Below are 12,148 nucleotides of genomic sequence, written 5' to 3' on the forward strand. Positions count from 1 at the left end.
TCCAGCCAGTTCTGGGGGTTATGTGAGGACACAGGCACTTCCAGCAAGATGAATTTCTTTAATAATTCAGTTTTCCAGTGAGGTTTTCCCAGAGAAAAGCTGTTCCCATGAGAGAACTGCCTGCTTTCAGTTTCTCTATGAATACAAGTTGTTAATTATGGAAAACTTGCTGCTATGTTCATTAATTTGCAAAAATTAGCAGATTATGGTAATTATCACGGAATCATTAAAGGTGGAAGTGACTTTCCCAGCAGAACCATCATGGAAACAGGACAAAACATGGTGTAAAATATGGAAATAGGTTTAAAATATGGCTTTTAAACACCTAAAATGCCCCCAAGTGCCACATCCAGAACACTCCCAGAGATGGGAGGCTCCACCACCTCAAAAATCTCAGAAATATTTTCAAGGAATTTAAGGGAAAGTTGTCTCCAAAAACCCCTCCCAGCCCTGAACCCCAGGGATTTTCTGAGAAATGAAATTCTTTGTAGGAGCTCTTGGTGCTCCTCTTTGCCCCAGCTGAGAGGTGCCCACAGTGAAGGGGAAATGGAAACTGGCTTTGGGGTTTTTCTGTTAAGGGTGGGATTAAATGTGGGAGATGGTATTTTTTATTCATTAGTTTTTATTTCTATTACAGTTTCACAAACTCTGAGTTTTGTAGTATTTTATTTGCATAAAATTAAAAATGGAGTTGTACTCTTATAAGGTTTTATTAAGGATAATTTTTTAAATTAAGAAATGATACTTAAATTATTTTTACTTTTAACTTAATAAGTTTAACTTTTAATAAGTTAAAAGTTTTAACTTAAGTTAAAAGTATTAACTTTTAATAAGTTAAAAGTTAATAAACTTGTGGTTTATAATGTGGATTTTTTTATTTAATTACACAATATTACCTATGAAGAAGAATGATTAGTTTCTGTTTTAAAACTTTTATCTTGTTTTATATATATTTTAAAACTTTAAACTCTTAACTTTTCTACTTTGTGATACTACACACTTCTATTTAAACTAAACCATTGTAATTTTATTTCTATTATTTAATTTTGGAAGTCTTCTTCCCAGCTTTAGGTCCAATGCAGTGTTCTCCTGGGGGCCAGGGTTTGTCAGCACAGAAAGTCTGAAATTCTCAGTACCCAGGGTTCCAACAAAGCATAAATGGAATTAATTTGTTATTTAGCCTTCCTGTGACTGTGCCAGAATTCAATGTAAAAGACAGTTCACAAAATCCAAATTTTTCCAAGGTAATTTGCCAACCTGAAGATCAGAAAAAAGGATTTTATCTGTGGTAATTTCCTGTACTTCAATAAGAAAATACAGAATTTAAAGCAATTCCTGAACTGTGCTGTAGAAAATTTGAGAATAAGTACTTAGGTGTTCTCTGGAAGATTTTGGGACTGATATTAAAAAAAAAAACAGTCATGAAGAATTTTTGTTTCTTCTGAGAATTAACTGTCATTTATGTTCCCTGGAAGATTTTGGGACTGATATTAAAAAAAAAAAAGTCATGAAGAATTTTTGTTTCTTCTGAGAATTAGCTGCCATTTAGCAGAATTCACAGGAAGGTCTGGTTTTAAGAGACTGATCACAAACCATTTAAAACTGGTTTTAAATTATCAACACCTCAAATAAAAAAACATTCAAAAACTGGAAAGGAGGAAGAAGAGGAATATTCAAGCAGCACTTCCAGCAGAAATCATGATTTGGGAGGGACAGAACAGAAATAATTTTCAGTGGCTGTCTTGTCTCACCTTTGATTGGATCAACCCTTCTAAAATAGGGCAATCCAGGATTATTAAGGGGCCCATTGAAGGGAAAAAAAAACCATTTAACTGGAGAGAAAAGGTATTTTAGGAGTGCTACACCTGCTGGGCAAAGCAGAATGTTCAGAGAGCAGAACCAACCGGTGTTCACGGCAAAATTCGGAGTGATTTACAAACACCGTGTGTGAGGATCCTCATCAGCACCAAATTCCACACCTCTGCTGCACAAGCTGGAATTTTCTGGGCACATTCCACACCAAACCCAAGGAATTTTCTTTAAATTCACCCCCTAACCTTCTGAAATTACCTTGGAATCCTCCTCAGGTGGTGCAAATTTCAGTGTGCCCACGTCACCTCACTCACCTGAGTGACAAAATTCCTGCATTTCCTTGGACACCAGAACCACCAAATGCTCTGGAAAACTGGATACACCATGGGACAATGCAGTAATTTCCTCATTTCTAACAGAACTTTGTTTTTCTTAAATCATCCAAATGCTGAGGGCACCTTTCACACCTCCAAAATTTGGGATACAGCCTTAGGGCCTCCTTCCATTTTCTCTCTCTGCACCTTCCTGACACTGGGCCAACAAAATAAATTAAAATGTAGCCAGTGCATGTGTGTTCCTAAAAATGTCACTCGTTTCCAGCTTTAAAGAGTTACCAGCTCTTGCCAGCTCTGTAATTTTATTAAAAGAAGCTAAATTATGCATTTCAGTGCTGAAATTCAGTGAGCACACATCTAAAGTGATTTTTCATCCATTAAAAGTCTGTGTGCACCTACCTTTTTCTTTTTTTTTTAATTTTGTGTTATTTCTACAACTGTGACACTTTTCTTCCCTCCTGGAGACAGATATTTATTCAATTTCAAGACAGTTCTCCCATTCTTTACCTTAGAAATCTAATTTATGCAGTATCTGTTGATGATGTCATCCATGGTGAAGACAACACAGCTTATGCTGAGATTATGAAATTCAAATTCATTTGTTACCACGGCCTAATTTTTCAAGTCCATTCAGTTCAATTCAAACATGTTTAAAAACTAAGCACCTCCTTCGGTATGAAAGGGTTAGACAGCAAAACCAACGACAAAAATAAACAAACAAACAAACAAAACCCAAGCAAAACAACAACATGGGGTGCACCAAACAAAACCTTAAGGACAAAGCTCGGGCGAGGGTGGTCCAGGGATACTTTATTTCGTTTTCATGCAGAGCTTCACCCTGGGCTACAGGCTCAGGAGTCAGAGGAGTGAAGGTAAAAGAGCTGTTGGTGCTGAAAGCCCCAGAATCATGGAATTCCCGAGGCTGGAAAAGCCCTCCCAGCCCATGGAGTCCCACCTTGTCCCCAGCCCAGAGCTCTGAGTGCCACCTCCAGGGGACACCTGCAGGGATGGGCACTGCAAAGCTCCCTGGGCAGCCCCTGCCAAGGCCTGAGCAGCCTTTCCATGGGGAAATTCCTGCTGCTGGCCAAGCTGAGCCTGCCCTGGCCCAGCCTCAGGCCGTTCCCTCTCCTCCTGTCCCCGTTTTCTGGGAGCAGAGCCCGATCCCCACCCGGCTCCACCCTCGGAGCGGGCTCGCCTCACCCCCGGCTCGGCACGGGACTCCCGGCAGCACCGAGGGGGACGCGCAGCCACAGCCTCGCCCCCTCATCCCCCACGGAGGCTCCTCTCCCACAGAGAACCGCGGGCGGCCCCGCACGGCGCGCCCCCCTCACGGCTCCCGGCCCGCCTCACCCGGTACGGGCCGTCCTGGAAGACGCGCGGGTCCAGGTTGCAGGCGATGGTGGCGGTGGGCAGGTCGCGGAGCGCCACCGCCTCCATCTCGCGGTCAACGAAGCTCCACTCCGCGTCCGCCTCCTCCTCCTCTTCCTCCTCCTCCTCCTCCCCTTCCTCCTCGTCTTCCCCGGGCGGTAGCGGCTGCCGGAGCGGCGGCTCCTCCATGGCCGGAGGCGAGCGGAGGCGGCCGCGGCGACGTCGCTGAGGCGGCTTCTCCCACCCCCCGCCCGCCATCTTGTTTCCTTCGCCCTCGCCCCGCAGCAGCCAATCAGGAGTCGCCGCCGCGCCCCCTCCCGGCCGTGTCAGCCAATCGGAAGCCGCCGCCGCCGCCGCGGCAACAGGTGGCGGGCGAGGCCGCGTCCGCCATGTTGGGTGAGGGCAGCGCCGTGAGGGAGCGGCAGCGCTCCCACCCACAAAATAAACTATTTATGTATAAAATTTACTAGATTTACCGCCTATACTGTTTACATAGTATGTATTGTGTATGGATTACACGTACGCACTATATATAATGTGTTATAGATGGAAATATACCGTCTGTAACACATCACATATATATGCGCCCTATAGCGTGTGTACTGTATATATACTATTTTTATATATTATATGTAATATATATATATAAATATCCTGTGTATAATATGCTCTATGTATGTGTAGTATATATCTAATATATAGTATATAAAAAGTTGCTTTTTGTAACAATAAATGTTACATAAATACACATACACAAACAAATGTATGTGTATGTGGCAATAGCTATAACATGCAGTATATATAATACATATAAAATACGCTGTGTATAATAATATACTGTATGTATATATATTTATATATAAATTGCTGTATTTAATGCTATACTATTGCTAGAGAGAGAAAAACATGAGCTCCATGTCCCATCCCTGGAAGTGTTCAAGGGTAGGTTGGATGGTCTGTAATATAAATATTAAATATTTATACAAAAATGCCACATGAATATAAAAATTCCTCCCTCAGAGACTTACAAATCAGCTGAAAGCTGTGTTGTAATTCTCTTATCTGCCTTGAGGACAAGCTGACCCACCCTTGGTGTGCTTGGCTGGTTAGTCTGACCTAAGAGACCTAGACAAATATTTGATTATATATTTATTATATTTTACTATTTTATTGTATATGTGCCGTATCTATATAAAATATTGGTTATAATATTATGCTCCTATTTATTTTTATGTATACATAGCACCACCTTCTAGGGGAAGGCCCAAGAATGAGCTTCAAAGGTCACAGAGATTTTATGAAGTTGTTGGGGTTTTTTTTAATTAAGGTATTATTTTCGTGAAGTTATTTTTAATGAAGTTATTGTATTGTCATTGAAGTTTTTTTATGAAGTTTTTTTTTTTTTTTTCCCTGAAGTTCTTGTGACAGTCACACACCTCCAAACATCCCACACCAAATTCCTTCAGCCTCTCTAAATGGGTCTGGAGCCATTGAGGGATATGATAAAATACAAGATTTTGTCACTTGTGCTAAGTGACATAAATCTTCACCTTCTCAGATCCAGACAAATGGTCTCTTAAAAGAAAAGGAACTTCTCTGAGCAAGCCCCGAGTGCTTAATGCTGAATCCAGCCAAAATAAATCAATTTTTAAAGGTAATTCTTTGATGCCAGAGCTGCCTCCTGACAGGGCTGGTGATGCTTTCCTCCCTGAGGAGCATCTCTGGATTCTCTCTCTGCAGCAGCACCTCCAACCCCCTGGAGAAATTCCACCTGAGGGATTTCCACCAGAAATCTGGTGAAACATTTTCCCCCAGAACTCAGAAACTCCAGGAGGAAAAGCTGTCCCTGCAGCCTGGCATCTCCCTGCTGCGGGAAATATTCCCTGGCACAAGGTGCTTGTTGCAACCCAGCTGTCGGGGCTGAAGGGGAAAAGGCGTTGTTAATTCCATTTTATGTAATTAACCGAGGCCAAAAGGGCAGCTGAGATCACTCTGCAAGGCTCCAGAGCCTCTCTGCCCTGAGAGCTGCAAAGTTTTAAGCATTAATTCAGCCGCAGACGTCAGGGAAAAAAAAAAAAATTAAATGAATAACCCCGAATCTCCCTTGTGAAAAAAACGCCAATCACTTGTTTTAAACATTTATAAAAGTTTAATAAAAAGAAAATGGTTATAAAAATAATAATACAAGTATAGGCAATTAGAGTTAGGACAATTAATGAGACAATAACAGCAAAGAGTTACAGCCCGGGCTGGGGGACAAAAACGAGCCAGAAAAAGGACCCCGTTAAAAGAGAATTTGCTCTTTAAGAGGGGTAACCTGTTGCAGGTACAAAACACTTCATGATTATGCATGTATTTTATTTAAAACAAGAAATTCATCTGGTACTTGTCAAAAAGTTTCTGTTAATCCCCAGGCGCCTTCGAGTCTAAGTCAGGCTTGAAGAAGTTCATTTCTGTTGATAAGGAAAACCATAAATTCCTCTCCTCTGGAAAATTTAGGGGTTTCTGTAATTGTTATCTCTGTGCAAAGAATTCCTTGATTATCTTCTCCTTTTCTAATAAAAAGAATATCTCACACACATAGTTTCTATTTTAGCTACTAAAGCTTAATTTTGATTACAAAACCACATTTACTATGTTATTAGAATGTTAATACAGCATAACTTTCAGCATAATACATATAGTAAATATAAAAAAACTGTAAGTATAAAAAAACTGTGAGTATAAAAAACTGTGAGTATAAAAAAACTGTGAATATAAAAAACCTGTGAGTATAAAAAACTGTGAGTATAAAAAAACCTGTGAGTATAAAAAACGGTGAGTATTAAAAAACTGTGAGTATAAAAAACGGTGAGTATAAAAAACGGTGAGTATAAAAAATGTGAGTATAAAAAAAGTGAGTATAAAAAACTGTGAGTATAAAAAAACTGAGTATAAAAAAACTGTGAGTATAAAAAACTGTGAGTATTAAAAAACTAAGTATAAAAAACGGTGAGTATAAAAAACGGTGAGTATAAAAAAACTGTGAGTATTAAAAAACTGTGACTATTAAAAACTGTAAGTATAAAACAACTGTGAGTATAAAAAAACTGAATATAAAAAAACTGTGAGTATAAAAAACTGTGAGTATAAAAAAACTGTGAGTATTAAAAAACTGTGACTATTAAAAACTGTAAGTATAAAAAAACTGTGAGTATAAAAACCTGTGAGTATAAAAAACTGTGAGTATAAAAAAACTGTGAGTATAAAAAACTGTGAGTATAAAAAAACTGAGTATAAAAAAACTGTGAGTATTAAAAAACTGTGACTATTAAAAACTGTAAGTATAAAAAAACTGTGAGTATAAAAACCTGTGAGTATAAAAAAACTGTGAGTATAAAAAACTGTGAGTATAAAAAAACTGAGTATAAAAAAACTGTGAGTATAAAAAACTGTGAGTATTAAAAAACTGTGACTATTAAAAACTGTAAGTATAAAAAAACTGTGAGTATAAAAAACGGTGAGTATAAAAAAACTGCGAGTATAAAAACTGTGAGTATAAAAAACTGTGAGTATAAAAACTGTGAGTATAAAAAACTGTGAGTATAAAAACTGTGAGTATAAAAAACTGTGAGTATAAAAACTGTGAGTATAAAAAACTGCGAGTATAAAAACTGTGAGTATAAAAAACTGTGAGTATAAAAACTGTGAGTATAAAAAAACTGCGAGTATAAAAACTGTGAGTATAAAAAACTGCGAGTATAAAAACTGTGAGTATAAAAAACTGCGAGTATAAAAACTGTGAGTATAAAAAACTGCGAGTATAAAAACTGTGAGTATAAAAAACTGTGAGTATAAAAACTGTGAGTATAAAAAACTGTGAGTATAAAAAACGTGAGTATAAAAAACTGTGAGTATAAAAAACGGTGAGTATAAAAAACTGCGAGTATAAAAAACTGCGAGTATAAAAAACTGTGAGTATAAAAACTGTGAGTATAAATAACCTGTGAGTATAAAAATCCTGTGAGAAGAGTTAGCGGAGCGCTGACTCCCCGGCTGCACCCAGCGCTGTTTGCTCACCATGTTCGCTTGCTGTAATCAATAAATTTCTAATTGACTCTCGAAGGGCTGAGTAATTATTCAGCTCAGTTGATAGCAGTTCGCTGTGAGTGCGGGAGATGAAGGGCAGCGATTGATTTCCCCGCCTGCAGCTGCCGCCTCCGTGCAGCGGCGCCTGCCGGCGGCTGCTCCCGCGGGACGGCGTGGAACGAAATCAAATCAAATGACATGGAATGACATCCAAAATAATACATGGAATGGAATGGAATGACATCCAAAATAATGCATGGAATGGAATGAAATATAAAATAATACATGGAATGGAATAAAATGACATAGAAAATAATGCATGGAATGGAATGAAATATAAAATAATACATGGAATGACATGAAATGACATAGAAAATAATACATGGAATGAAATGAAATGAAATATATAATAATACATGGAGTGAAATGAAATTACATAGGAAATAATACATGGAATGGAATGGAATGACATAGAAAATAATACATGGAATGGAATGGAATGACATAGAAAATAATACATGGAATGACATGAAATGACATAGAAAATAATACATGGAATGGAATGACATAGAAAATAATACATGGAATGGAATGACATAGAAAATAATACATGGAATGGAATGATATTACATAGAAAATAACATATGAAATGAAATGAAATGAAATGAAATATAAAATAATACATGGAATGACATGAAATGACATAGAAAATAATACATGGAATGACATGAAATGAAATATAAAATAATACATGGAATGGAATGAAATGACATAGAAAATAATACATGGAATGGAATGATATTACATAGGAAATAATACATGGAATGGAATGAAATGACATAGAAAATAATACATGGAATGACATGAAATATAAAATAATATATGAAATGAAATGAAATGAAATATAAAATAATATATGAAATGAAATTAAATTAAATGTGAAATGAAATATAAAATGAAATAAAATATGAAATAAAATATGAAATGAAATAAAATAAAATATGAAATGAAATATAAAAGGAAATAAAATATAAAATAAAATATGAAATAAAATAAAATAAAATAAAATAAAATAGCAAATGAAATGAAATAAAAAAGATAAAATATAGAATGAAATAAAATTAAATAATAAAATAAAATAAAATAAAATAAAATAAAATAAAATAAAAGGCCTGGTTGTCGTTCAATGGGAAAGAATATCCATCCCAGAGTGCCGGCACTATCCAGGTGGGAAGGGACCTTTCCCATCAGCAGCAATCCCTGCCCCTGTGCCGCCCGTGCCAGCCCTGACCACTCTGTGCAGGATTTCCTCCTGAAATCCACTCTGAACCTTCGCCTTGTGCTGCTCCGGGCACCTGGCTTTAGAAGTCGTGAGGGGTTTTCAGCCAGCGCAGCTGGAAACTGTGAATGCAAACGGAGAATTCCCTCAATGCTGCTGAGAAAAACACCAGAAAAGGTTAAAATATGTTTTAAAAAAAACAGTGATATATTTAAAAAATAGTGATCAATTAAAAAAAAAATGTGATCTATTTAAAAAATAGTGATCTATTAAAAAAAATATAGTGATCTATTTAAAAAAATAGTGATCTATTTAAAAAATAGTGATCTATTAAAAAATATAGTGATCTATTTAAAAAATAGGGATCTATTTAAAAATAGTGATCTATTAAAAATTAGTGATCTATTAAAAATTAGTGATCTATTTTTTAAAAATAGTGATCTATTTAAAAAATAGTGATCTATTAAAAACTAGTGATCTATTAAAAATTAGTGATCTATTTTTAAAAAATAGTGATCTATTTTAAAAAGTGTGATCTATTTAAAAACAGTGATCTATTTTTAAAAATAGTGATCTATTTTTAAAAGCGATCTATTTAAAAATAGTGATCTATTTTAAAAAATAGTGATCTATTAAAAAAATTAGGGATCTATTTTTAAAATTGTGATCTATTAAAAAATTGTGATCTATTTTAAAAAATAGTGATCTATTAAAAAATAGTGATCTATTTAAAAAAATTAGTGATCTATTTTTTAAAAAGTGATCTATTTAAAAAATAGTGATCTATTAAAAAAATAGTGATCTATTTTTAAAAGTGATCTATTTAAAAAATAGTGATTTATTTTTAAAAAATAGTGATCTGTTTTTAAAAATAGTGATCTATTTAAAAAAAAAAAAAGCCAAAACAAATTAAAAAAAAAAGAAACCTGTGTTATTTCAAGATGAACATTTTCCTTGGGGAGAGGTTTGGACCAAGTGTGAAACCACTTTTAGCAGCTTTAAGAGGAAAAAAAAAAAAAAAAACAAACCACTCCTGAGATGTTTTCAGGGCTGGATGTGCTTGGCTGAGCAAAAAGAATAGTGAGGAGAGGCTTCAGCTAAACAGAACAAATGGCCCCAGTGATTAAGCAGATTTAAACAAGAAATAAAAACACAATTTCAACAGCATTTAGCATCAGAATAAACTGTTAAATGAGGCCGGGGATTTCCTTTAAGTCTGTTTTCTTTTGGAGGGCAGGAGCTTTGCTGCAAGTGAGGTCAAATTAAAATACTGGGATTTTGGGGAGTTTATAAATTCCCTTTAAAAGTCTGGCTTGTGCTGGGGAGGCTCAGACCTCAGTCTGTTGGAGACTCTTAGGGGGAAGGACCTGTCTGAGAAAAATGAGCCCAGAGGGGCTGCTCGGCACGGGAAAAGCACCTCAGAAAGGTAGAGGGGAGACTTTGCTGGGCAGGATTTTTAGGGAAATATCCCAGGACATGAGGCCCTCGGGAGGGATGCAGCAAAGAACAGGCAAAGCCTGTGAAGGAGCCACTGACTGGAGAGGTCAAACTGCCCTTGGGAAAAGCAGGAGTGGCGCCAGGGCAGGGAAGGAGCACAGATCATGGAATGGTTTGGGTTGGGAGGGACCTTAAAAATCATCCAGATCCATGGGCAGGGTCACCTCCCACTGTGCCAGGCTGCTCCAGCCCCAGTGTCCAACCTGGCCTTGGGCACTGCCAGGGATCCAGGGGCAGCCCCAGCTGCTCTGGCAATTCCATCCCAGCCCCTGCCCACCCTGCCAGGGAACAATTCCCAATTCCCAATCTCCCATCCAGCCCTGCCCTCTGGCACTGGCAGCCATTCCCTGTGTCCTGTCCCTGCATCCCCTGGAAATTGTCTCTCTCCAGCTTTCCTGGGGCTCCTCCAGGCCCTGCAAGGCCACCCTGAGCTCAGCCCAAAGCTTCTCCTGTGCAGGTGAACAATGCCAGCTGTGCCAGCCTTTCCTCCCAGCAGAGCTGCTCCAGCCCTCTGCTCATCCTGGAGCCTCCTCTGGGCTCTCTGCAGCAGCTCCAGCTCCTCCCTGGGCTGGGACAGGGCTGGGGCAGCTCTGCAGGTGGGCTCTCACCTGAGGGGGCACAATCCCGATCCCAATCCCAATCCCAGTCCCAATCTCAATCCCAGTCCCAATCCCAATCCATTTCCTGCTGCTCCCAGGGCAGGGTTGGAGATCAGAACCCTCAGGTCCTTCCCCCAGAGCTGCTCCCTGTGGGAACCCAGGGCACCGGGAATATTCCTCTGTCTGCTCTGGGGTGTCCTGAGCCCCAGGGGAGCACTGACCCTGACCCTCATCCATGGAGAAAACTTCCAAAGCCTCAAGGTAAACCAGAAACCACAAAAGTGTGAAATGGATTGTGGGGATTGTAGAGGGCAGTGTAGTGTGTCACAGGGGTGACAAATTTAGGGTTTAGGATTTTTAGGATGTTCTAGATGGGTTCAAGGTGGAGGGTACAGGGTGTTGTCTCGAGTTCCTTTCTTCTTCTTCCTCTTTCTTCTTGGGTTTGGGTGGTGTCTTGTAATTGGGTAGAAAAATCCGCATTGCGGGTCTGTAGGGGTCAGTCATTGGGTTAGAAAGGGAAATAATTTAGGTGTCACTTCTTAATTGGGCAGCTCAGTTTTTGATGAGACTCCAAAGGCCTTGCAGCACGAGGTCGTTGCCATTTTGGTGCTGCTTTTCCTGCACGCAGAGTCTGGTGCAGACAGCGCTGAAGTTTTGATAAGATAACAACAAACAGAAGCTGGAGACCGAAAAAGTCCAACGCGTCTCTGGTTCCTGACACAGAACTGCTCCAGGAGGGTCTCCCCTGCCAGGGCAGCCCCCGGGGAGTTGCCCAACTTGGGGGCTGCAAACTCACAGCTCCCAATCCATGCTCGAGTCTGGGATTGTCCCAGAGCAGGAGCAGCCCCTGGCGCTGGGACTTGTGGAACTCCCTGAGGTCCTTTCTAGTGAAAGATGGAAATAAAACACCAGGAAACACAACCAGCACGGTGGAGAGCAGAGTTTTGTGACAGGGATCTGCCTCAAAAAAATCCGCGTTTCAAAAGGGAAATGTAGCTGGGTGAAATGAAATAATAACGTAAAACAAAATAAAATAAAATAAAATAAAGTAAAATAAAATAAAATAAAATAAAATAAAATATTGGTTATAATATTATAATAATATAATATAATAAAATATTGTAACTAAATGGAGAACTTCTAATGAAAGATGGAAATAAGACGCTATTTAACCAAACCAGCACAGTGGA

General features: G+C 38.6%; 1 protein-coding gene across 1 annotated transcript in view; it reads right to left on the minus strand.

Annotated features, from left to right (window-relative positions):
- RCAN1 (regulator of calcineurin 1) overlaps positions 1-3,760 on the minus strand; it is a 41,544-nt gene extending 37,784 nt beyond the window's left edge. The window contains exon 1 of the mRNA XM_053934381.1: positions 3,498-3,760. Coding sequence (XP_053790356.1) covers positions 3,498-3,704 — 207 coding nt within the window. The 5' untranslated portion in view covers positions 3,705-3,760. The remainder of the gene's footprint in view (positions 1-3,497) is intronic.
- Between the last annotated feature and the right edge of the window lie 8,388 nt (positions 3,761-12,148).

Source organism: Vidua chalybeata, chromosome 2 (assembly GCF_026979565.1).
Source record: "Vidua chalybeata isolate OUT-0048 chromosome 2, bVidCha1 merged haplotype, whole genome shotgun sequence".
NCBI lineage: Eukaryota > Metazoa > Chordata > Aves > Passeriformes > Viduidae > Vidua > Vidua chalybeata.